Raw genomic sequence first — 25,706 nt, forward strand, 5'->3', positions numbered from 1 at the left:
TAACTTAATGAATAAAAGCTATAAGTACTACTACATTTTATCTACAATTAGTAAGTAAGTTATGAATCAAACAATGAATTGACCGAGTTCTTATGGGTATGTCATAATGGTGGACTGAATATTTTCTAGAGCATAAATAGTACTTAAGGCAAAAGGATCATTTGTTTGAAACTTCATACTTTTTAAAAATTTTGATTTTATAGTAGCTTGAAAATCCGTCTGTAAGTTATTAAATTATTAATTTATTTTTATTTTGCAAACCAGACTATTTCTTATTATGCTTCAACAACTAATCAAGATTTTAGTGATAACCCAAATGTAACTTATTTATATTGCGCTTTCGAATGTCAATCAAAACACCAGCACATTTTATGCCGAAGTAACAAATGGGTGTGTTTTGTTGCTTCTTATAAATTTGCATGCAAATTAGTACAGAGCACTATTTTATTAATTTATTCTTATTTGCAACCAGACCTATTTATTTTTACACAACTAATCAAGATTTCAGTGTTAACATAGTGTAATGACTTACTTACGTTGCACTATTGATATAAACCAAAATGACATCACATTTTTAGGCAGTTAGAAAGCATGCGATGGAAGGGACGAGAAATGAAAAATGGGATGAAAAACGCCATCGAAAAAAAGAAAGATTAAATTAAAATAAGGTAGAAATGAGTCCATAAACCCTCGCACATCAACACAACAATCCAAAAAAAACTGATACGTAACCGCCGCCTCTCCGCCGCTGATCCCACTTCTCCGGGCACCGGAGTTCATAGACGCGGGACAATTCACATATAAATGGTACCCGCCGGAGACAAACGTCCCCACCTTCCCCTAATCCTGCTCCGTACTATCATGTTAACCATGGGCGTCCCCGCAACCAGGTCCTGCCCAAGCGCCACGCCGATCTCCGGCGACCAGACGGCGGACTCCTTGCGGCCCTGGTAGGCCGGCGGGAGGAGCGCGGGGGCAGGGGCGAAGTTGAACATGGTGGAGGGAATTAGGGTTTTGGTGTGGGTGGAAATGTGGAGAGATGAGTGATTGTGTGTGCATGTGTTTGTGTACTTATTTATAGTGGACTGATGATACTAAGAGTGATTAATATCCTGTTTTTGGTTCGATTTTTTTATTTTAAAAACAAACTAAATCAAAAAAACCATTTTATCTAAAAAGTTAAACTTATCCAAATCAAATTGGAACAAAACCAAACATGAAAATTCAAAAAGATAAATCAAAATAAAAAAATTCGAAATTGTATAATAGTAATATTTAGCAATTAAGTAATATACGGCTATATAGTTTATCACTTGTTAAATTATTTTAGGCTTTTACCTTGTAGGTAAATTATTCAATTAAATAAATCTAGATTACGATTTTTTCCTGTGTTAAAATCTAACTGGAAATCTGTGTTTTATAAAAATAAAACCGACCTAATCGAAAACCAAAGAAATTAAACCAAAATTTTAAATTCGATTTGATCCATTTTTTGCTCACTCCAACTGGGAAGTGTATTTTTTGTGTTCCTTCTGCTTTTTATGTAACGTTTTAGACAGTGCATTTGCATTTGCTTATATGTGATTTTTTGGCGTTTGTTTATATGTAAATTTTTTTAGTATCGTTTCTCATCATAATTGGGTTAGTACTCTGTTTGCTATTTGCATGGTTCGGCAATTGTACCCCATCGAAAAAAATAGTAGAGTTATGGAATATACCAATTCATACTCCTAATATTTTATGGTGAAACTTTATCTCGTTTTCATTGAATTTCAATGGCTTCAAAGATTCAAAAAAAATTGTAGGCTCCATGCCTCCATCTCTGATTGCGAACTCTAACGAAAATGACAGTTTAATATGTTAATGTAACCTACCATTTGGAATATAGAATCACTTGCCATATATACCAAATTTTTAATCGGGCGTGAGCGTGACACCTTTCTACAATTTAATCACTTCCTAAATTTCTAATCGGACGTGATTTAAACGTTAATTTGCCTTTAGAATTTTATCAAATGTTACATATACCTAGCTCTTATTAAAATATAATCGTTCAAACTCAAATTTAAATGTACAATAGCTAATGAAATCACTTGAAATATTTGCCAAATGTGTAATGGGACGTGCGTGACACCTTATTAAAATAGCAATAGATTTGAACATTAATTAAGATTATTATTTATTCATATTTTTTTGTTAAAATTTATATTATTATGGTTAGTCACATTATGACTACCTATCTTTATTCTTATTAACATATATCAATAATAAAAGCTACTCAATATTTTATCCATCATATCACTTTGTTACCTCCTAACTTAGTAAATGAAAGCTATATCTTGTCTAGAATTAGTAAGTATGGTATGAAGCAAATAATGTAATAAAAGGTGTATCAACATTTAGCATTTTGTTTAGAATTAGTAAGTACTATATATATGGTGCACGATAAATATTATTTCCAAAATTCCAGTGTCTAAAAGGAAATACATCAATTGTACTGAGAAAAGGATGGAGTATGAATCGACTAATTAATTGACCAGACTCTTATGGGGTGGTATAATGGTGGGTTGGATATTTCTTAGATAGATTATTGGAGTACATAATTTACATTATATAAAAAGAGTAGTACTAATTTACATGTAAATTCTTACTTTCATCAAATTTAAATTTTGCACGTAGATTATCGAACAATTAATTTATTTTGTTTTGCATTTAAATTATTGATTTATTTTTATTTCATTATCAACTATAATAAATTTTTGGCTCTGGCTTAATTTGATGACTTATTTATGCGGCTCTACCTGGTGCCAAGCAAACTGTCCAAAACAACATCATATTTTAGGCAAATGAAATAATATTATATTGTAATAGTAGATTATAAATAATTCGTTTGTTGAATTGGGAATGAGATGCAAGTGAAAAAAATGAGAAATGAGAAACGAGAAGGGTGGGAGCACACCAATAAAATTATTTAACCATAAATGAGGTTGTTATATTTGGTGACGAAATAGTGGTGGAGCTTTGGGATTATTGGTGGCGGCGGTAGGAGTGGTGGTTGTACATTTGGGTAAGAAAATCAAAATTTGCTTGGCTTTGAAGGCAAACATCGCCTTTCTCAATTAAAATCAATGCAATTTTAGCATAGGCTTGATTTTTAAACCAAGTGAAAATTCGCATATGTAATCATTTCAACACAATATATTTTAACATGAACTTTCTTGGTCCACTATTTATTTAGAAAATAACAGGGTAAAAGAAAAATAAAAAGCACAAATTATTTTCCATGTATACAGTGAAGGATCCAGCTAGGAACACTAATTATTAAGTATTTATAGTAATACGTATTCTACTATTTACCCACAAAACTAATTAAAAGCACAATTTATATAGTCAATCCATTTATTTTAAAAAAAATAGTGTTGCTTGGCCTGGAGTAACTCATTAATTACACATTAAACTCCAGAATTCACTACATCAACTAACCCTATCAAAATTTGTGATATTTTCTAAGCTAACGATGTTTTAAATCAGTACAGTCATGGTTAAGTAATTTCCCAAATTATTACTAGTATATTCTAAACTATGAAGAATTACATTTATCAACTCCGTCATACAATGGGTGTGGTTCAATAGGGCAAACTTGAACACGACAACTCTTACCACTTTCGGTCAACGTTCCATATCTCTTAGTCAAAGGGTCAAACTCAATCTTCAAATCCTCACAAATGATCATCAAAAAGGACTTGATCTCAACCTTGGACGAGTGCATCTTGACAATTCGCAACGTGTTGGATTCCATCACCATATCAAGATTCACCACCCGGTTCTCGACGTCCTCCTCCATACCAAACACGCCACGGAGGATCAACTTCTTGCCATCTCGGCTATACTTCAGGGAAGGGGACGTCATGGACACTGACCCCTCGTCCCCAGAGTATATCCAGAGACGCGGGACCTCGTACCTGTTGGAATGAGGAAATCCAGCATCAAGCAATCAAACAATAATCGTAGAGGAAATCAAGTGGAATCAGTGTAAACATAAAAAATAAATCTCTCTTTTTATACTTATGTACTTGGAACACTTTGTGAAAGGGTAATGAATGTAATGAAATACATGTACAATACAATTTAGTTTAAATGCCTTTAGAGTCATGAAGTTGTTTATCATTATGAATTTTCAAAATTTCTCAATTTTCCTATTTAACCGAATTTGTGCTATTATTTTGAGTTTAATAACCTCAAAACTACTTTATTTAGTCATTCATATCATCACATTAATACATATTTACATTACTATTTATTAACAACACCAAAATTCTTATATATGTATCAATTCAGAATCGAATTATCAAACAATTGAAAAAATTTTGAACTTCAAATTTATGTGCGGAATAAACTAGAATCTGACCAAACTTTATCCTAAAATCTAATACTTTACTTCCATTTGTCTCTCTACATTATTCTTTTATCATTCATTCAAGACACGAAACTAATAAATAAAATTTTTTATCGTCCTAGAAAGGGGTGATATTTCGCATTCTAATTTTGGTTTATCCGTACCTGAGGTCCAGCTTCTTGAAATTCCCCTCAAGCGACAGCGTGGCCTCCCACGCGGTCGCCTTGTGGAAGGCCTTGGCCACGTTGAACGAGGAGACAACCACGGGGTCTAGTCTGAATTCAGGGTTGTTGTAGGCGTTGTTGTAGGCTTCATTGACATCCTTCGCGAAGCAATAAAAGGCTGTAACTAATATTACGAGGAAGATTAGGAGCGGCACGAGCCAATCACATCGGCGGTTGGGAAACCTGGCGGCGGCGTTTGTCGCCGGCAGGAGAGGGTTTTCGAGGTCCGGAGGCGGAGTGGCGGCGGAGGGTTTGAACACGTTCAACGCACGTGTGAACATGTCCGATGACTCGAGGAAGAGGAAATCTATGCACACGTGAATTGTGATGTATCGAAACTTTGGAGAGAGATCCTGATTATATATGTATGCATAGATATATATGAAGATTGTTTGAGACATGATAGATTCTGTATCGCAATACATATCTCTTGTGTTTTATCTGTTCAAGAGTAGAAGATTCTAGATTCTCTTAGATTCTGGATTCTAGATTCTAGATTCGGGTAGATATATACTTGGAATCACACAAGTCCCCACAAAAATAGGTTGCAATGTATATCCATAAATTTGAATCTTAAATCAAATTAAATACACGTATTTTACGGATTTAAAGATTGATATTTCTTATCGTAATCTCTTACTCTAAAACCTTTTTTTCTTTAGAGCCATAACTGTTGATTCGGGATCGGATCGACAACCCTAAATTTCATATACATATCCTCTACTTCAAATAGTCTTCAATCAACAATACAAGTGAAGACATTGCTACTTAAATTAAAATAAAGCCACCATTAAAAAAAGATAGAATAATTGAATGAAATAGATAAATAAAATTCATGCAAGCCTCCCACTGTCTTCAATCATCATTCCTTTAAGGCTCTTAGCCAGCCACATTGCTGTATCTCTTGGAGACACCTTTTCCTTCCCAAATGGCTTCAAAACCACTGCCAGTTCCTCCAGCTTGCTCTGCTCAAGCAAGTCCGCACACAGCTCCAGCAGCCCTTCGAGCGCATCCGCCCGTTCGCTGAACGATTTCGCATCCGAGCCCGCCTCCTCTGGTGCGTTTGCCTGAGCCGAGCCCAAAGAATCTGATTCTGCGCGGCAGATTGTGACGGATGAGGAGGCATCCGTCGCGGGGGAAACAAGGACTTCTTCGTCGCTCGTGAGGTTTGGAGACGGGATCTCCATTCGCAAAGCACACCTCATTTCCTCACCACAAGCACTATCCTCCGAATTCTTGTGAGGCTTGGAGCTGCTAGGGGTCCGTACGTTGTGGCCAAGCTCAATTCCACGGGCTGAAGACGCTGCGTTTTGACTGTTCCTACAATGCTGCAAGATTTCGTCCCGGAAATGCAATGATTTGGCGTGTTGATCACATTCCGTTGCTTTATCTGTGTCGCGTCCCGGCTGTCTCATCCGAGCATGAAACGAAGAAGTTCTGTCGAGTGCTCGTTTACAAGAGGGCTCTGCATCAGAAACAAGCTTCGCAGGAGCAGAGGAAGGTGTGGTGGTTACTTCATGTCTGGCTTTCACCTTTTGAGGAGTTTCCATGGCAGGTGAGTGCAAAAAGGTTAATAAATCAGAATCTAGATCGAAACAGACGACAATTCGTTTGAGAAAACCCATAAACTCTTCATCACCTGATGCTTCGAAGAAGTAATTTCTCTGCCTTTGCCTTCTTTTAAAGCCTTTATGATGTTCTTGATGACCCTCGGCTGCTTTGGCACGTCGCCCCTCTCAGCTTCCTTGGTGTTTGCAGGCGACGTATTGTTTCCCTGTAGGCCATCTCTCGACTGAAGCTGCACACAGACATGAGTTTCAGCAATCTCTTCTTGAATCTCGCTCGCCATAAGGCTCTCTCTGTCGCTGCGTGAACTGCTGCTGCTGCTGCTTTCGCTTTCAACCATATCCCCACGATGTTCGTTAGCCGAAAAAATATGTTTTGTAGGAGCAGTGTAAGATTGACGGTACTCAGCAACGTAAGGTTGCAGAAACGGGTGCTTCAACAGCTCAGACGCCTGATAGAGATTTGAAACCGGATTACATAAAGCCTTTGTAGAGCAACGAATGACATCTCGAGATACTTACACTGGCCCGTTGCTCGGGATTTTTACGCAGCATGCTTTTGATGAGCATTTTCCTGTGATTAAAACATGCCGTGAATTAGTCAGCACGCGCAAAATGAACAGAGGTACGAGTATTGGCAAGAGAGAAATTCGCTATCAGATTAGTCCGAGTCTAGTGGGGTACGAAGCAGAAACAAAATGTCGGTAACATCACTCTCTCCGCCCCTTTTCGTCTCGTCTCAAAGCAAACCGACAAGATCAACTAGAAGAAATAGTTACTTACAGGGACGGGGAGTAACAAAGAGGCAACGGGCCAATGGCTGATCGGTTAATCTTGCTTATTAAGCCAGCCATATCCTTGAAACACGCGCACACAGCAAGAATGTCAAGACATGAGATAAGTAAGACGAATCCGAATACATAACATACAGTTAGCAATCATACAGAAGCCTTGAATGCACGACGATGAGCAGCCATTTCGTACATGCAGCAACCTGTGTGATATAGGAAAGACGGGGGAAAGGAATGCATTCAAGTTGGGGCTCGTTCTACATCGGTAGAGAAGATTGAAATGCATAATTACATACCAAGGGACCATATATCAGATTTCAAACCATAAGGAATATCAGCAAGTAGTTCAGGGCACATGTAATTCGGAGTTCCGACAACCTGTGCAAAAACCAAGACGAAGGATCATATTCTTGAAAGCTTTCGCTACAAAGGCCAATGCAACAAAACTGTAATTTAGTAAGAACTTACTGAAGAAGTCAAATCATCAGCTTTCAAAGTTTTAGCAAGCCCGAAATCCCCTGCTCGACCAAAACATGAAAAAGGATAACATCAACGAGGCTTTACTCGAGCTAGAAAATTACAACAGCGACTTGAAGCTTACCCAGACGAATATCTTGATCTTTGGTGAGAAAGATGTTTGAGCACTACCAAGAATAAATAAACCATATAAATCATTTAAGCAGACAAAAGAAGCTTCAATATACGACTAGGCTTAACACCGAGATGCTTACTTTGAGGTCCCGGTGGAGAACAAAACCAGAATGAAGATACTCGACTGCCAATAATAGCTGAGTGAACCACTTCAACAGTTTCTGCATCTCATCATTATAATCGACTCTTAGCCGGCTATGACAAACCGGGATACTTACATACTACTATGAAACATCACGAAAAAGGGAAAGATATAAAACCTCCTCAGGAAAGTATTGGCCATTGGCTTTCTTCATAAGCTCAGCCCTATTCAGTTATCATCACCAAACATCTGAATCAAATTTGACGAATTCAAGCACAACAAACACGACTTACGCAAATACTTACATGTCACCACCTTCACAATATCCAGTAACTATGCAAACAAAGCAACCCTGCATACAAGAAGCTAACTAAATGCCCAAAACATAGCTCACACTAATCACAAAATGTTACTATCTTTTGCTGGCATTACCTTCTCCACCCAAGCTTCCTTGAACTCGACGATGAATGGGTGCTGCAGCCGAGCAATCAGGGCCATCTACACACCCAAACACCACCACAATGAGCTCACCATTCACACACAAAATTCACCCTCCAACATATCAAACAAGATGCAATTTTGAAATGGCCTTCTACACATCCAAACACCACAAATGCAAGCACACTAAACCACCATTTTACATACAAAATTCAACCTCCAACATTTCAATAAAGATGAAATTTTGAAATGACCCTTTTGCCAAGACCAGTAACTAGAACACAAGATAGGCATAGAAACAACAAAAAAGCAAGCATACACCTCAAGTATCTAAAGGACAAAAAAGATAAATAAAACAATATAAACAACCTCTTGATGAGCTGATCTCCTGCAACGTTCTGTTTGTCTAGCTAATCGAATCTTCTTCAGCACATACCTATAAAATTACCAAAAAATTAAAAATAAATCTATATTTATTCGAAAATCAAGAAAATTAAGTTACGGGTCTTAAAAAAATGACTTCTTTCTTCGATCTTACTTTTTCCTTTCCAGCTTGTGATTAACCAAAATGGCTGCACCAAAAGCTCCACGCCCAATCTGCTCCATGATCTCATAATGATCCATTTTTGACTCCATCTTCTCAGCAGTCTATCCACATAAAAAAAAGGGGGAAATTGAAAACACTTGAGACTGAAGAAATTTGTGATATTTATTACTGCGAAAGCGAATGAACTGAAGTGGTACAGGCAGTGGCAATGTGCATGAGCGCAATAAATGAAAATTGTGAAATTAATTAACCTAATCTTTGGATTTTCTGCAGATTAGATTCAAATAATCTGTTGAGTAGAAGAGATTCAACAGACTAAATTATCGGAAATGAAGGTAGCATAGCATTGAAATGTAGTTAAATCTGGGCACTGATTTTTTTATGGGTTTAATTATAAAGATGGGAAAAGTGTGAGATGAAAGAATATATGCTTCTGTCTGAGTTTAAATTATATATTTAATCTATACTTTATTAGGGTTGTCACATACTCCACATTATTATTTTAAACTGATAAGATTTAGCTTTGTTTGGTTTTGTAGTAGTAGTAGTACTACATAAATGGCAAATTATTAAGAAAAGATTAACTCTTTATATAATTATATGTGCTTTATATTATCCCTTTTGAATTATTATAACATATTAGTATATAATTAATAATAAAAAATATTTATATAAATATAGTCCAATTCAATTTAAATTTTAGGAGCATTAATATGTACATAGTAGAATTTATAAATGATACTCAATTTACCACAATTATTACATTATGTCATAATCAATCATCTATGAGCAAACAAATTATAAATGACACTCAATTTACCAAAATTATTACAATATGTCATAATTATATCATCCAACAAAATTTGATGGGTTTGGCAAATAATTTATGTAATGCAATGAGATTTTTTTTTGAAATATTTCTAATTGTTAAATAATATTTGAAATGCAGTGAGATTTGGTATTGGTGTAGCATGGATTTTTGTGTAATACATTCATGCAATGGAATTCTCTTTTTATTTTTTATAAATAAATAAACAATATTGTGTGTGTGCATAATTGCATATCATCATCATCATTACTTCATACAATCATAATGTATTCGCCCATATGCCATTAATAATTGTAAATGTTTCTTGTGTTGCTCGACAATATTTATTACGAAATTGAACATTCAATTTACTATTTTTGCACTATTTGTACACACTAGTTTGAGGTTAAGTGCTATTCATATATACAAGGATGTCGTTATTAAATGTCACGACTAAAAATTGTGAATTTTATACACAAAATAGATGGAAGGTGAATTATGTATATAATTAATTTTCGCATAGCTTTAACTATGAGAAATTATTTAGTTATAAAATTATTTAATTTAGTAACACGTTGCTTTGTTGCCTTCAATATAACGTCGGTTTGGTTTGTGTCCGATAGTGACATTTAAGTAAGTCATCAAGTGGTATCAATACCAGAATCTATAAATTACTAATTTAAAAATCTCAATCATTTTTAAAACTAATACTTTGCAAATTTGAAATTTAGCAAAAATTTACAAATTTTGAGACAAATACCACTTTGATTAATGCAAGAACTTTAACAACAGGTTTGAACGTTGCTTGAAATGTAAGTAAAACAATTACTCCTATAATAGGAAATGAGCATTATAGATTTAGTGGGTCGGCCAACCAGACCAAAGGTCTATATTTACATATAATAATGAAAATGAGTGATGTACGCCAATTGGCGCACTTTAGCGTGAAGCGTGTGATTGGCCATCATTGTTGGGCCGGCTCTTAGAGGGTCCACTATAAGAGTGTCCACAATGGTGGCCATTGAAGGCCACCAAATGTGGCCCGGCCACCTTTCGTGGCTCTCTTGTGGCCTTCACAATGGTAGAGACCACGAAATGTATAAAAACTATAGGGTCACCCCTCTCCAAAAAATAAAATTAATTTGTTTGCTTTTGTAATAATATTTTTTAATTTATGTCTAATAAATTTTATTAGTCTTTAAATTTATGATATTTATAAATTTAATTAAAATAAAATAATTTGGATTGGAAAAATGGAAATGGGAGTGTATATTTATAAAGTAATTTTCGAAACTTAAAAAAAAAAAAAAAATCCCGCGGCCTAGCCGCGAAACGCGGCCCGCTGCAGTGGAGGGCCTCGGCTCCCACGGCTCAGCCGCGTGAAGGCCGCGGCTCACCCTCAGCTCCCGGCCCTGCGCCCCAGCTCTCGGCTCTCTGCAATGGGGGGCCGTGGGCCGCGGCTCCCCCATTGTGGACACTCTAAGGCGGACACGCCCAAAAGCCACGCCCCAGTTTTTGTCCATAGCCCCAGTTTTGTTGTCCATAGCCCCAAAATTTTGTGTCCGCCACTATAGTGGACACCTCCAATAGCCCCCAAATTTTATAATCAACTTTCATTTTATAATGTTTCAAGTAATTATGAACAAATTTATCGGGCTATACGTAATTAGAAGAACACGACTATACGAAGTAGAATTAGAATTAGAATTAGAATTAAAATTAAAATTACACACTAAATTAAAATTAAAATTAAAATTACACACTACATTTAATCTAGTACAAATCACTAACATGTTTACACTGCGCTACCACCCCCGTACGTGCCCACACTCTTCAATCAAATCGGCCTGCAGTGTGTTATGTGATGTGGTCCTGCGCATATCAGCGAAGCGTTGGATCAAATATTCATTTGTGTCTCTCCACAAATTGTTTATTTCCGACCGCAAATTGTAGTGAGATAAATTTTTATAGATGTAGAGTTGGAATTGCGTGAAAATAATGAATGGCGTGGGGTGTATTTATAGGTGAATTGAATTGTAAAAAAAAATTTAAAATCGGCTATAGCCGCGGCGGTCGGTGCCGCCACTATAGTCGCCGCGCCTATAGCCGCGTCCGCCCCCATTTCGCCGCGTCCTCGCCCCGGAGTCGGCTGAAGCCCGTCCGCCCCCTACCGCCCCCATTTCGGTGTCCGCCCGCAACTTCTCCACTATAGCCCGCCCGCCCTCCGCCCCAACCCGCGGCTATAGCCGCGGGCTCCCCATAGTGGATACCCTTATGTGTCATCCCTTGTCGTTGGCATTGTCTATCATGCGCATATGGTGTTACTCGGAAAGAAAATACTAACTGGGCGGCAAATTGTGCGCGTCAAATTGTGCGTGTCAAATTGTACGATGCGATCAGCCCAAATATATCTGACTGTGTCGTGCGAAAGGATCATCTGATAGAATATCCAATTGTTGACCACTTTCAGTTTTAGCTAATTGTCGACTTCCTTTTACGTATTTCCAAATACAAAATTTCACGTCAAACCGAACCAATATTAATTCACTAATCTATTTTCTAAGATAAGGGTTACAATAATATGACAAGAATTATTGAGAAATTGAATTAAATGGGCCGAGTTTTGTGAATAAAATTACTATCAATTGAAAGTTATACTTATGGGCTAAGCCCGTATATTTTGTTGGGCCCATCAAAGAGGTTAACACGATTTGCCATTTTTTCATTTCTAAATCTTTCTTCTCTTTTATTTACTCGACTTCAATTAAAAACACTCCAATAATTTCATTCTCTTAGTTTAGTAATTTATATTAAATTTTATGTCATTCACTTTCAAAATCATTGGCAAAGAGAGTCCGTAGAGAAAATTATTATCCTTGTAGACAACTTATTTTAGGCTGAAAAAATATGTCATCTTCGGACACATTATGTCATGATTTCACCGTCGATCAAATTCTGATAATGTATGGTAGTAATATATATAAATGATGCTATCTTCATTCGAAAAAATAGTCATATTTTTCTTATTTTGATCGATCCACCAATCAAAATTAGTTCGTATTGGTAATTTCTAATTTCGCTAGCTCTATATATGATAATACGACATGCATGCCTTATTTTCTATTGGTAGTATTTCAACAATTTTTTTCTCAATTTTCTCTTATTTTACCAATATTTCATTAAAATATAGTCATCTTCAATCTGCACTATTTTTCGTAGACGAAGGGGTTATAATTGATTAAAAGCCGGTTGAAATCATGATAGATCATTTGCCCTACCTACAAATCTCAAGAATTGGAAAATCGTATTAATGAAATGGTGATTAACGACACACGCAGTTACAATGCGTTGTTGAAGATTATGAAAGAATTCTTAAGATTATTATAGATCATTTTAATCCTATCTATAAATCTAAAGAATTCGGAAAATCAGAGTATTAAATCTATGGTTAACAAAATTGATGTACTATTATAATAGGATGGAGTAAATTGATGAATATTACTTCTCCACCCTTACAAGTTTGTCATGTTTTACAACTTTCATATGTTCCATAAATTTCGTCACATTTCACTTTTAGTAATTGAAATCATATTCCACTAACGTATTCTCAATCATATTTTATGATAAAACAATATAAAAGTTAGACTCATATATTTCACTAACCTTTTACAACTAATTTTTTATTATATTTTTAACACTCAAGTAAGAAGAAAGTTTGATAATATTTGAGAGACGGAGAGAGTAAATATTATAGAATAGAATTGATAAAAATTACTAAAATTCAAAATATATTACAACGTAATCACAATAATTGAGAGATGGAGGGAGTAAATATTATAGAATAGAATTGACAAAATATATTACTTCGTAATCACAATATTTGAGGGGAGGGGGGTAAATATTATAGAATATAATTGATAAAATTACTAAAATTCAAAATATATTACACCGTGATCACAATATTTGACAGACGAAGAGAGTAAATTTAAGAATATAATTTATAAAATTACTAAAATTCAGAATATATTACACTTTAATTTATTATGCTACTACAATTTCTTCTACATTTATAATTGATTTCCACGAGTTTACGGATATGATGTCATCTCGTGGTGGTGCTTAGGGCTGGGAAAAAATATCGAAAAAATGATATATCGCTCGTATCGTATTGAAAATATCGAAAAACTATCGGATTTTCGATATATCGTAATTTTCGATACGAAACGATACCGTATCGTAAGTTTTCGATACGATAACGATATGAATTTCCTTATATCGCGATATATCATTTTATATCGAATATACGATATATATCGATATTTTCGATATATCGTTTTATATCGAATATACGATATATCGATATTTTCGATATATCGAATTTCGGTACGATATATCGTTTATATCGAATATACGATATATATCGATATTTTCGATATATCGAATTTCGGTACGATATATCGAAATATCGATACGATAACGATATAGATATCCTCCATATCGGAAGTTCGATATATCGAAATTCGATATATCGAAACTTTCGATACGATAACGATATGAAATTTTTTCATATCGATATTTTCGATACGATATACGATACAACGTTTTCGATACGATATATCGTATCGACCCACCCCTAGTGGTGCTTCTCATCAATGAGATAAATTACTTATTTGAAGGAGAAAATTGGAATCCAAGATTTATTTGTGCTCATGTTTCATTACATTATATTATTACTTAATAAACTCGTGTGATTTTCAGTCCTTTTGATATGGATTTTACTAGCAATTCTGAATCAAGCTAAAGCTAATTAGGAGTAGCTCATGTTCGTGTTATGATTTGTAATTTCTATCTTGCTTTTATTTCGTTTTAATTTTAATCCATTTTTAGTTTCTCTTTTATGAGCTTTTTATCCAAATGGCCTCCATGTGCTTCGACTTCTAATTTAATTGGGAGCATTTTTAGGAGCGATGGATCACCTCTCGGTTGTGTTTACTTGTGACTAAATGTTGTCATTTTTTTCAAAAGGCTCGATTCGTGATAATGTATCTTGGTCGGTCTCCACAATGTATCTCACCTTTGCTCATATGACTAATTTAATCTTAGACAAATTTCATTTATCACGTTAATATTTTATATTACCTCCTCTGTTCTATAAAAATAGACATTTTTGGAATGTCGTGATTGTAATGTACATTTTTGAAAGGCACTGCCACGTTTTCTTTTGTATTAGCACAACATGATAACGCGATGAATATCCAATTGTAGGCTACTTTCATTTTGAGGAGTACAAAATTGAATGTTTCTGTCTACTTTCTAGGTAGATAATCAAATGAAGAGGTTCAAGCTTTAACAAAATATCTACTATTAGATTTAATCAAATACAAACTTTAGAACTGAATTTGGCCAATATAATTAGTGACGTATTATCTACATATATTTGTATTAAAATGAATTATAGTAATAAAATTTTGACAGGTCGAATAACTAATCACTATTCTTATTTAGATAAAGATTCAGGGTTATTATTAATTAATTAATTAAGTAATTAGTGTAATTTTGCGAACGGTTCTTCTTAAAATCGACACTAAATTACTCGAAATTGAGTAGACAAAGATTATTTTGTTACCGGAATGATCAAAACTCATAAGTAATGACTAATTTTTATTGTCCCAAAATAAAATCTACAGACAAATCTACCAACATTTATAAGATGTATTTTGTCTAATTTACTAAACTCAACTCATCTAAATTTACTTAGTCAAGGTTATATGAGATAAATTCATCCAATTTTAAGGGCAGATTCTGTAATCTAAGAATTTAAGAATTTACTTAAAAGCGTGTTGCTTGAAGTAGATTTCACTGATGTCAAAGTCGTGGCAGCGACAGTTGAAGCTTCTCACCAAGTAAACTAGCAATTAAATTCCTTCCCCCTTCCTCCCATGTTCCCTCTCCCTCTCAACGATTTATCAATGAAACTTGACACAACTTGAGCCCGTTTATCTCGATTGACAGCAATCAAATTGGGGAAATGGAGGAGCGGCAACCGGAGCTCGGCGGAGTATGGAAGAGGGTGGTGGTTGTTGGCGGCGGCGTTGCTGGTTCGCTCATCGCCAAAACTCTTCAATTCAACGCCGATGTAACCCTCATCGATCCGTAAGCCTATCTCTCTTACGCATTTTGTCGATACCTTAATGTGCGATATCAATTCAAATCTGAAACTCTTCTTATATTGCTAATTGCTTGAGGTTTAAGATGCAATTAACGGGAGTAGCATTTAGTTGTGATTAGGCCAATCACAGCACTAAATATATGGTCGGTTACTCAAGGAAATCCGTTGGTAATCATGATTTATTCGCTTCATTTTCACCTTCAAATTCAATAACAGAGCAAACCATCAGTTGGATAGTGAGAATTTCTCCATCAGTTTTTGAGTTTGATACATCAATCACTAATAAAATTTAATGTCCCCTGTGTCTATCGTCATAGTTGTTGAGATATTCACGTATGAGTTGCGCCATATCGAAAATAGGAAGTAAAACATCAGATTTGTCACTAGGATTTGGTTAGTTTCCCTCCGCGCATATAGTTGAAGCTGCAGTGTTACTTGCAGAAGTTGTTTATGCATATTCATATCAGTAACTCAAAACAGGAAGGACTACTTTGAGATTCCGTATGCGAGCTTGAGGTCGAAGGTGGAGCCGGCGTTTGCAGAGAGATCCGTTATCTACCACAAAGACTATCTCACCAACGGGCGTCTCATAGTTGGCAAGGCCATAAGCATCTCCAACTCTCAAGTATTGACCTCAGAAGGCCATCAGATTAGCTATGACTACCTCGTCGTTGCCACTGGCCACAGCGGCTCCTTCCCTCGAACCAGGCGCGAGAGGCTCACAGAATTTCGAACAGGTACTGTTTCATAGCTGCAAAAGCCTTGGTAATCATGTGAGTTAACATTATGTTTTTGTGTTAAACCTTGGTATGTTTTTTTCGAATTGAGACACGAAGATAATTCATCATAGGATGAAATAATGCTGGTCAAGAACTAGTCTTAGGTCTTCACATTCTTGTAAGTAGGAAGTTTGTGAAAGAGATTTATGTCTAAAATTGTGACAGAGTCGTGTATGCAGAGCACGAAGAGATAAGATCGGCTGACTCCATACTGATTGTGGGAGGAGGCCATGTTGGAGTGGAGCTAGCTGCAGAGATAGCTTTTGATTTCCCGCAGAAGAAGGTCACTCTCATCCACGAAGGGTCCCGGCTAATGGAGTTCATTGGGGCAAAAGCTGCGGACAAGGCCTTGCAATGGCTGAAGTCGAGAAGAGTAGAAGTTATGCTGCGGCAATCAATTGATCTCGACAACCTCTCAGAAGAAAGCAAGACATTCGAGACCTCATCGGGGGAAAGAATTAGAGCAGACCGCCTCTTCGTGTGCACGGGGAAGCCACCCGCCTCGGATTGGCTGAAGGAGACGTTCTTGAAGGACAGCATCGACCGGTTTGAAAATGTCAAGGTTGATGAGAATCTGAGAGTGAAAGGGTACAAGAATGTCTTTGCAGTTGGAGATATTACGGATGTTAAGGTAAATAGGAGGAGTTGTTCATTAGACTTATGCAGTGGTTTCAGTTCTCGTTTTATAATTTATTGAGCTATGTTTTAGGAAATCAAGCAAGGGTACTTCGCACAACAACAAGCTTTGGTTGCTGCAAAAAACTTGAAAGTGTTGATGGAAGGAGGGCAGGAGAGGAAGATGGCGATCTACAAGGCACGCCCTGGCAAGATCATTGTCTCGTTGGGAAGGCAGGACGCGGTGGCGCAGTTTCAGTACTCAACGTGGATCGGACTGGTGCCGGGTATGATCAAATCGAAGGACTTGTTTGTCTGGAAAACGAGGAAGAAGTTAGGTCTTGATCCTAGGATTGTGGATCATTGAGTCGAGTTTTTGAACCTTTGGTAAGTGCTTCCGTGCTTTTCGAATTTTTCGCTTATTGTTTGGATTTTTTTGGCCCGACTACGTTGGCCTAGTTGGTGGGGCGACAATGTCATGACCGTCGTTCAGAGATGTGACGAGTTTGAATCCCACCAATAGAAAGGTTATCTATTCATATTTGCATTTATTTGTTTGTACATCATGTGAAATATCGTACATTACATATATATAGATTGAGAGTTTATTCAACTCTAGTGATTTGCATTGTTTTTGGAGTTGAAATTGAATGTTCTTGCCTCTGGTTTTAGCATTAGAACTTGGGAATTTTCTAAGGCAAAGTTATGTGTATATGTTTAAGATATTTACTTACTCGTATATTTATTTATTGAGTTATGCTAAATGGCCATAATGTGGCCGGTCATAAAGAGTTAATTTAGTCCATTTACATGTATAAAAAAATTAGAATTACCGATATAAACTTATATGTGTGTGAATGAACTTGTGAGTTGATACTTATCTTTGAATTCCATTACGTAAAACACATTAATATCACGAATTACTGTATACGTTGAGCAACAATCAAGAAATGACAGTAGTAATAAGTTGAGCAAAAACTACGAAAGAGCAACACTAATATGTTGAGCAATATATAATGAAGATAATATACAAGTAAAATCAAGTAGTATTAAACCAAAAATTTGAAAAAAAATCAATTTTTTTTGTTATTTAATTAATTTATGGCTGGCCATAATGTGGCCGCATAGCATTATTCTTATTTAAAATATAGTACTTACACATCAATTTATTAATAGAATAGCTATATTAAAAATATTTGAAGATTAAAATGACAAATAAAGTGAGTTTAAACAATAAATAAATATATTTTTTTTCAAATAAATCAGTTTGTGTTTATACAAAATTTGGTATTGATTGCACTAAATAAGGCATACCAACTAGCAAAATTTGGTGTATTCAATATTATCATAGAAATAATATATGATGATTGAAAATCACCTGGGTTGACCACTATCACAGTAATGCCAGAAGATTTCAGTTTGCGATATATCCTTTCAAATCAGCATTAATTCAATTTGATTCCAATCCAATCAACAATGACGTCATAAGAACATTTTATTTTTAATTTCTCTAGAATTTATTAAAAGTTTTTCCAACCCGCATAGTAAGGAAAATATCCATAAATTTACATTAAAAAACAATTTACCACAATATAAAACAATGTTCTATATATACTCAAAAGTAGGGCAACAAAGTAGCAATATACGAGCTGGGAGAAAAACATAACAAATCAACATTTAAGGCAAAAATAATTGTTATATCCAAAACCACAAAATAAGGAAAACAATGGACGAACATAAGAAAACTGAAATAAACGATCTTGCACCATCCGCCAATCTCAACGTATAAAAATAATCTCAATACAACTCAAAGCAAATTGAGATGATCTAAACATTACACGAGGTAGTTTAAAAATACTAGCTAGTCGATAATATTTTAGACTTTAATCATATAGAAACGCCATATACTACGTCATTTGGAATCACTCCCTCTGTTTCGCGGCAGTGGAGGCGTTTCTTTTAAGATATATATGTGTTAAGTGAATCAAGTATAAAAAAATAAAGCAAGAAATGAAAAAGACACATAAATAAAGAAAAATAAAGTAAGAGAGAGTAAAGTAAGTGAGAAAAATTGTGTTGACTTTTACTCCCTCCGTCCCGTGCTACTCGCACGTTTGCTTTTCGGCTCATCACAAAGTCCTTACACTATTTATAATTTAAGTTAGAATTAATGCATTTAATTAATATGTTAGTTTAAGTTAAGAGCTCTTTTATTAAGTGATGTCTCATTACACCTAAAATTCTTTTTTAATTACACAAAAAAATCAATCCCAAATTTACGGCCTAAAATGAAAAGTGCGAGTAGCATGGGACGGAGGGAGTACTAAATAGGAAAATGACTCGACTATTGTGGAACATATTGTAAAAAAAAATGACCCAACTACTATGAAACGGAGGGAACACTTGAACATATAAACACATACTCTATTAAAATTTAGTTGGTCTACCATAGCAATTTCTAAAACCGAGATATTATCATATCCGAGCAAATTGACTCGATGATTTAAGGGCTATTCTATTTCACAACTTGGGGTGTACAACAACGAGATTAAACGAGGCTATGATTTTTAGCTCATTGTAGATCCACCTTATAACATAATTCAAACTAAAGTTTTTTACACTTTTAAATATATAAAATATCACTTCACTTTTTGAGCATCCACTACGCTGTCCCCCACCGTCCCTTAAACTACTATTTGAGGGTGCCACTGTACTTTATTCCTCCATCCCTTAACTAAGGGACGGAACCTGCAACGCTCTGTTCCTTAACCGTCCCTTATTCCGTCCATTAAATTACTATTCATTCAATTTCATTTTTTATTTTTTTTTCCAACCCAATTCAATTAAAACAAACACACTTTATTAAAATTTAAACAACATTAAAATTCAAAAAAATAGAAAATGGACATAATTAAAATCCTAATAAAATAAAAATGACATAATTTAATTTTCTCCGCCAAAGTTGTCCCAAATGTGCTCAATTAGATCCATTTGTTTGAGTTGATTTAAGATGAAATTGGAGTGGTTATAGAGAGGATTTGAGAGGAATAGATGTGTGTTTGTGTGTGAAATGAGTATGAAATAGGATTATTTATAAAGTAAATAAATAAAATAAATAAATAAAAAAGAAAATAAAAAATGAACGGTAACATTACCGTTTGAAAAATAAATTTTTTTTTATTAAAATTTGATTTTTTAAAAAAATGAATTATTGCGTTATCCGTGATGACGCCCACTCGCGGACCACGAGTGGGCGTCACGCATGCATCAGGGGCGCGACACGTCGCCCGGGCGCATGACGGGCCGGCGCGTCCCTTGTCTCGCGGATACGGGCTACGGGACGGGACGAACGTTGCAACGCGTCTCGCGGCGGAACCGTCCCTCCGGGACGGAACGCTTAGTGGATGCTCTTAAAATAAGCGCAATTTTAATCTTGAGCATCTAGAGAAGAAATCTAACTTTAGCATAGCTATCGAAAATCCAGGTCTCATACAGATTAATCATTTCTAATAATTACTATTTGACATCAGCATTACCACTGTCAATATCATAAAAATAAATGCGTCCATATATATCGCAATAAATAATTATTTTTAAAAGAAAAAATAAATTAAAACAGCTGCTTGATTAGACTGTATGATCAGTACCTTCCAAAAATATGAAAAATACCCAGATATCTGCAGTAGGTCTATCAAAAATTCAGATTTCACCTGAAAAAAAATATATTAAATACAGAGAATTAAAAAACAAATGTAGATTTGCAGAGGAAAGTACGTACTAAAATTGGGAATATTCTTTCTTTAACGGAAACAAGGCCTTATGTCAGTTTCATGTACCTTTAATTACTTATTTTATGTAATTCAAGATTTTATATAGATTTTGTTTATATTTTAATTAGAGAATTTTAAATACTAGTAGTATAAAATAAAACAATTGTACAGCTATATTAAGATTTGTCATCATGTTTTTTATTTTTATCATCAACCAAAATTTATTTATATCTATTTATATTAAGTCTTTTTCTACTAACAATAATTCATCATTTTTTTATCCTTCACTTACTTGATTAATTTTGTATTAAAACTTGTACATTCACTATCAAATTATTTTTTTGAAGACAAATAGAATAAATTATAATTATAATTTATTATTTAAATACGTTTCATCTCTATAAATAGGAATCATGATCATGAATTTCTTCAGTCATTCTTCCAGCCAAAATTATTTAAATGCAAAAACTAAACAATCATATTCAACTTTCTCGTACAATAAAATTATAGATTTTAGAGACAAATGTTCTAATTATGAAATTGGTAAATTAAGAGGGAAGATGTAGTTGAACTAGTAATAGATCCCACGTTATGGAACAACCTAATAAGAGCACCCGCAACGCGTGCCGTTGCGGTGCCTTATTTCGTTCCGGACAAACGGAACCACGGCGGCACGCGTTGCTGCCGCCCGTGTCGTCGCCATTCCGTGCCAGGTGCCGTTCCCGCGAGACGCGGCACGACACGTTCCGCCACGCGCCGAGGCGACGTGGCGGCCTCCCATTCGACGCGTGACGCCCACTCGCTGCCCCGCGAGTGGGCGTCGTCACGGTGACGCAATAATTCGATTTTTTTTTTAAAAATCGAATTTAATAAAAAAAAATTGCAACGGTATTGTTATCGTTTTTTTTGCCGTTTTTTATTTTTATTTTTAATTTATTTACTCTATAAATACTCATATTTCATACTCATTTCACTCACAAACACACCTCTATTCCTCTCAAATCCTCTCTATTTCCACCCCAATTTTCATCTCAAATCAACTTTGTTTTTCTTCTCCCATATTTAATCAAACTAATTGTGTGCTTTTTATTTTTTTAAGTTTAAGTTGTAACTTTGTTTTAATGTTGTGTGTTTTTTATTAAAGTGTGTTTGTTTTTTATTAAAGTGTGTTTGTTTTAATTGAATTGAGTTGGAAATAAAAATAAAAAATGAAATTGAATGAATAGTAATTTAAGGAACGGTTAAGGAACGGAGGGTTGCAGGTTCCGTTCCTTAGTTAAGGAATAGAGTAAAAAAAGTACAGTAGGACCCGCAAATAGTAGTTTAAGGAACGATTTAGGAACGGTATATGAACAGCGTTGTGGATGGCCTAAGAAATACATGTTGGAAGTGTTCGATTACTTAATAGTATTAACTTGTTATAAGATTGCACGAAATTAGAGATCTCCCAATATTACAGTAAAGACCACTGAATAATTTTACACGACATTGTTTTAAACATGAACAACATTTTCAAGATTCAATATTGTTGTCCAAGTCATCAAATCAAATACTACTTATCACCCTAGTAAATACTCATGGATATTAATACTATAGAAAATATGGGAATATATAGAATAGAATGTTGAGGGAAGGTAGTGACGTTGTAAGTGTCACAGTCACCTGAAACGGCGCCGTCCCTCGAATCACAACAGCTATGCATTTAGTACTATCCACCAAAGCCTTTTTATTCGAGAATTAATACAGTATCACATCACCCAAAATCCATCTTCATATATTCAAAAAATGGCTGCTTGAGCAATCATTTTTCCGCCCAAGTTTCCCTCTATAAATCTCCCCTCTCCACCCTCCTCTCTCCTCATCCTCTCCCCTAATCTCACTGCAAACCCTCTCATATCAGCCATGGCAAAGATCATCTCCATCTTCCTCCTCTTAGCCCTCTTCCTCCATCCCTTTGCTGGTCTCCTCTCTCTCTCTCATGTAGTTGTAATGCAAAAACTGCTTTTTAACATGGCTTTATCTTCATGTTTTGCAGAATGCAGCAGCAGGGGAGCCAACTCCATGGAGATCATGCACAAACAGGTATATATATATATATATTTGTATATATATATATATATATATATATATTTGTATACACACACATGTATGTAATATATATGGTTTTCTTGATTTGCTGCAAATTTTGATCAGCTGTTCATGGAGATGAAGAAGAAGATGGCTTTGAAGAAGCTGATCACGGACCACGGCCCCTCCGGCAAGAACGAGTTGCCGGAGGATTGGCAGCTCAGGGGGGTCCCGGCTGGCCCCGACCCGTTGCATCACAATGGCCATGAGCCGAAGAAGCCCCAAACTCCATGATTTCAAAACGAACAGAAAATTGAAAAATGCTCTGTTTTTTTGGTTATCTAAAGTCATCATCTATGTAATATCCAATCAATGCAGGCAGATTATGTAATATCTAAATCACTACTACTTCAACTGTGTAAACCAATCTACTTTTATATATATAAATCAATCTCTATTTCAATCAAGAAATCAAATTGGAAAGAAATCGCAGTTATACCTCATCTCATTTGACAAAAGCTGCAGCATTTTATGTATATTCTCTGCATCAAAATGAGACCTATCTCCAGCTGAGAACTCGTGAATGGTGCAATCAATCTCAATCAAACTGATCCCGGGATGCTTCTGCAGCCCGCGATCCTTCATCTTCCTCCTCACCTTCCCCGCCCCGCCCCAGCTCCCCGTTGCTGCGTAGATGTTCGACAGTAGCACGTAGTTGAAGTGGCCATTCGGATCCATTTCGCGTATATAATTCATCACGGTCTCAGCAAGGTCAACGTCACCGGAAGCTCTGCACGCGGCCAGCAGAGAACCAAACACAACCTCGTTAGGCTTCATCGGCATCCCCTCCACCACCCGCATCGCGTCTCTCAGCCTCCCCGCCCGGCTGTAGAGATCCACAACGCATCCATAGTGCTCGATTCTTGGCTTGATTTTGTGAACTCGTGTCATTTCTGCAAAGAGTTTCAGCCCCTCCTCCACTAGGCCCGCGTGGCTGCATGCTGTGAGAGCTCCGGTGAAGCTCACGCCGTCTGGTTCGAAACCGGATTCCTGCATCAGGTGGAAGTAACGCAGAGCTTCCTCTGCATATGCATTGCAAGCTAAGCCAACTATTATCGAGTTCCACGAAACTAGGCTTCGTTCGAGCATTGTATCGAACACTTGACGAGCGAATTCAACGCACCCGCATCTACAGTACATATCGATCAACGAATTGTGAACCCTAATATTATCCCTAAATTCACGCTTCAAAACAAATCGATGCAGCCAGAGCCCTAATCCCAGTGTTCCTATATTAGCAACAGCAGAGAGCACCGAAACAATGGTCACGAAATCAGGATCGGCGCCGGCCAATTGCATCTCCTGAAACCACCCTAACGCCACCTCGAACTTCCCCTTCTTTACGAAACCATCAATCAGCACAGTCCAAGACACAGCATCTCGTTCCGGCATTTCGTCGAACAGCTTGACCGCATCCCAAAATTGGCCATTCCTCATGTAGCCATTAATCATAGTGTTCCATGACACCTTATTCCTCGCCTCCATATGATCAAAGATCAATCTCGCCGATTCAATCTCCCCAATTTTCGAATACATGTCGATCAGAGATGTACCGACCTTCACATTAGCGGCATCCAGCCCGATTTTTCGCACGTAGCCATGAATTGAAGGACCGAGCGAGGAGCCCTGCGATGGGTTATGGGCACAGCCGGAGAAGAGAGTGATGAAGGTGATGTGGTTTGGCTCGATTTCGGATACGCGCATACGATTGAATTGCAGTATTGCTTTCGATAAACGGCCGTTTTTGCAGTGGTGAGCTATGGAAGAAGTCCACGAGGCAGTATAGGATTCGAGAGAATTGTTGTGATTGATGTTCTGGGAGCTTCGAAAGGAGCTGCGGTGGAGGTGGCGGTTGTCTGGAGAATCGGCAATCGGCGGCGATTGGCGGAGAGGCAGTGGTTTGAAGGCGGGAATACTCATTGTTTCGAAATTCAGTTCAGACTACTCGTTGAGATAATAGCAATGTTTTAAAAACCGGACCGGCCAGTGATCCGACGAGGCTACTGGTTCAGAGCATCCACATCGGACGTGCCGCTGGCAAGGACACACTTGTCCGCCGCTGCGCTCTTAGCTAAGAGCACGTCCGTGCCAGCGACGCGACACGTTTATATTGGTCGTTGACATTTTCTTTTTCTTTTTAAAAAAATAAAAAATAATACCAAAAATTTAAAAAATATATTTTCGGATTCCCAAAAATATACATATTTTATTACCATTTTATGAAATTTTTTCTGAAATTTTCTAAAAAATTTAATCCCAAAATCATATATATATACACACATTCATCATCCAGTTGGGCGAAATTCGGCCACGAGTAGTGGGTTTTTTTAATTTTATGAATTTAATTATGTAATTTTTAATTTTTAGGATTTAAATTATGTAATTTTTAATTTTTAAGACTTTAATTATGTAATTTTTAATTTCTAGGATTTTAATTATATAATTTTAATTTTTTTGTAATTTGTAATATTATTTCGGTTATTTTTAATGAATTTTAATTTTGTGGAAATGTTTTTATTTAAATTGAATAATGGAATGGTGGGGCCCTTGTGCTCGTCCTTGCGGAGTATTAAATTTAGTGACTAATATATTATAATAAATAGTAACATATAACAAAAACATATATTAAACATTTTAAGTAAATTAAATATTAAGAATATTTATAATAAGTGAATTGTAATATTTAAATATTTATTAAATATATAAATTTTTAATTAGTGTAGCCCAAAAAATACATATTTTAC

At 35.9% G+C, this 25,706-nt stretch overlaps 4 protein-coding genes across 5 annotated transcripts; 1 reads left to right on the forward strand and 3 right to left on the reverse strand.

The window, feature by feature from the left end:
* Nucleotides 1–3,410: 3,410 nt before the first annotated feature.
* LOC121744235 lies at nucleotides 3,411–4,926 on the reverse strand. The gene is made up of 2 exons (XM_042137717.1): nucleotides 4,561–4,926; nucleotides 3,411–3,962 (listed from the first exon to the last, which is right to left on the reverse strand). The coding sequence occupies exons 1-2, from the start codon at nucleotides 4,899–4,901 to the stop codon at nucleotides 3,581–3,583; spliced, it is 723 nt and encodes a 240-aa protein (XP_041993651.1). The 5' UTR covers nucleotides 4,902–4,926; the 3' UTR covers nucleotides 3,411–3,580.
* Nucleotides 4,927–5,256: 330 nt separating this feature from the next.
* On the reverse strand, nucleotides 5,257–9,105 carry LOC121743161 (serine/threonine-protein kinase Nek5-like). The gene is made up of 15 exons (XM_042136384.1): nucleotides 8,946–9,105; nucleotides 8,686–8,795; nucleotides 8,517–8,583; nucleotides 8,142–8,207; nucleotides 8,015–8,061; nucleotides 7,888–7,933; nucleotides 7,708–7,788; nucleotides 7,578–7,620; nucleotides 7,445–7,494; nucleotides 7,273–7,354; nucleotides 7,130–7,179; nucleotides 6,969–7,042; nucleotides 6,708–6,759; nucleotides 6,260–6,637; nucleotides 5,257–6,152 (listed from the first exon to the last, which is right to left on the reverse strand). The coding sequence occupies exons 2-15, from the start codon at nucleotides 8,781–8,783 to the stop codon at nucleotides 5,454–5,456; spliced, it is 1,833 nt and encodes a 610-aa protein (XP_041992318.1). The 5' UTR covers nucleotides 8,784–8,795; nucleotides 8,946–9,105; the 3' UTR covers nucleotides 5,257–5,453.
* A 6,269-nt stretch (nucleotides 9,106–15,374) lies between these two features.
* On the forward strand, nucleotides 15,375–17,726 carry LOC121745365 (apoptosis-inducing factor homolog B-like). Its single transcript, XM_042139236.1, has 4 exons — nucleotides 15,375–15,655; nucleotides 16,152–16,408; nucleotides 16,630–17,081; nucleotides 17,160–17,726. The coding sequence occupies exons 1-4, from the start codon at nucleotides 15,531–15,533 to the stop codon at nucleotides 17,430–17,432; spliced, it is 1,107 nt and encodes a 368-aa protein (XP_041995170.1). The 5' UTR covers nucleotides 15,375–15,530; the 3' UTR covers nucleotides 17,433–17,726.
* Nucleotides 17,727–22,426: 4,700 nt separating this feature from the next.
* On the reverse strand, nucleotides 22,427–24,882 carry LOC121743327 (pentatricopeptide repeat-containing protein At1g05750, chloroplastic-like). Of its 2 annotated transcripts, XM_042136608.1 has the most exons (2): nucleotides 23,402–24,882; nucleotides 22,427–23,227 (listed from the first exon to the last, which is right to left on the reverse strand). In XM_042136608.1, exons 1-2 carry the CDS (start codon nucleotides 24,880–24,882, stop codon nucleotides 22,858–22,860), a joined length of 1,851 nt encoding a protein of 616 aa, XP_041992542.1. In that variant the 3' UTR covers nucleotides 22,427–22,857. The 2 variants fall into 2 exon arrangements, with proteins under 2 accessions (XP_041992542.1, XP_041992543.1); XM_042136609.1 differs by having other exon boundaries at nucleotides 23,093–24,882.
* Between the last annotated feature and the right edge of the window lie 824 nt (nucleotides 24,883–25,706).

Source organism: Salvia splendens, chromosome 8 (assembly GCF_004379255.2).
Source record: "Salvia splendens isolate huo1 chromosome 8, SspV2, whole genome shotgun sequence".
In the NCBI taxonomy this organism is placed as follows: domain Eukaryota; kingdom Viridiplantae; phylum Streptophyta; class Magnoliopsida; order Lamiales; family Lamiaceae; genus Salvia; species Salvia splendens.

What these genes read in the sequence shown, in the direction of transcription:
- LOC121743161 (XM_042136384.1), bottom strand. Translation starts at nt 8,783, where the DNA reads ATGGAGTCAAAAATGGATCATTATGAGATCATGGAGCAGATTGGGCGT. An exon ending in ATCTGATATATGGTCCCTTG is followed by an intron (nt 7,180 to 7,272) that starts GTATGTAATTAT and finishes TATATCACACAG; the next exon opens with GTTGCTGCATGTACGAAATG. An exon ending in ATCCCGAGCAACGGGCCAGT is followed by an intron (nt 6,638 to 6,707) that starts GTAAGTATCTCG and finishes AATCTCTATCAG; the next exon opens with GCGTCTGAGCTGTTGAAGCA.
- LOC121743327 (XM_042136608.1), bottom strand. Translation starts at nt 24,882, where the DNA reads ATGAGTATTCCCGCCTTCAAACCACTGCCTCTCCGCCAATCGCCGCCG. An exon ending in CTTTTGTCAAATGAGATGAG is followed by an intron (nt 23,228 to 23,401) that starts GTATAACTGCGA and finishes CCAAAAAAACAG; the next exon opens with AGCATTTTTCAATTTTCTGT.
- LOC121745365 (XM_042139236.1), top strand. Translation starts at nt 15,531, where the DNA reads ATGGAGGAGCGGCAACCGGAGCTCGGCGGAGTATGGAAGAGGGTGGTG. An exon ending in GATGTAACCCTCATCGATCC is followed by an intron (nt 15,656 to 16,151) that starts GTAAGCCTATCT and finishes AACTCAAAACAG; the next exon opens with GAAGGACTACTTTGAGATTC. An exon ending in GCTCACAGAATTTCGAACAG is followed by an intron (nt 16,409 to 16,629) that starts GTACTGTTTCAT and finishes TCGTGTATGCAG; the next exon opens with AGCACGAAGAGATAAGATCG.
- LOC121744235 (XM_042137717.1), bottom strand. Translation starts at nt 4,901, where the DNA reads ATGTTCACACGTGCGTTGAACGTGTTCAAACCCTCCGCCGCCACTCCG. An exon ending in TTCAAGAAGCTGGACCTCAG is followed by an intron (nt 3,963 to 4,560) that starts GTACGGATAAAC and finishes TCATTCCAACAG; the next exon opens with GTACGAGGTCCCGCGTCTCT.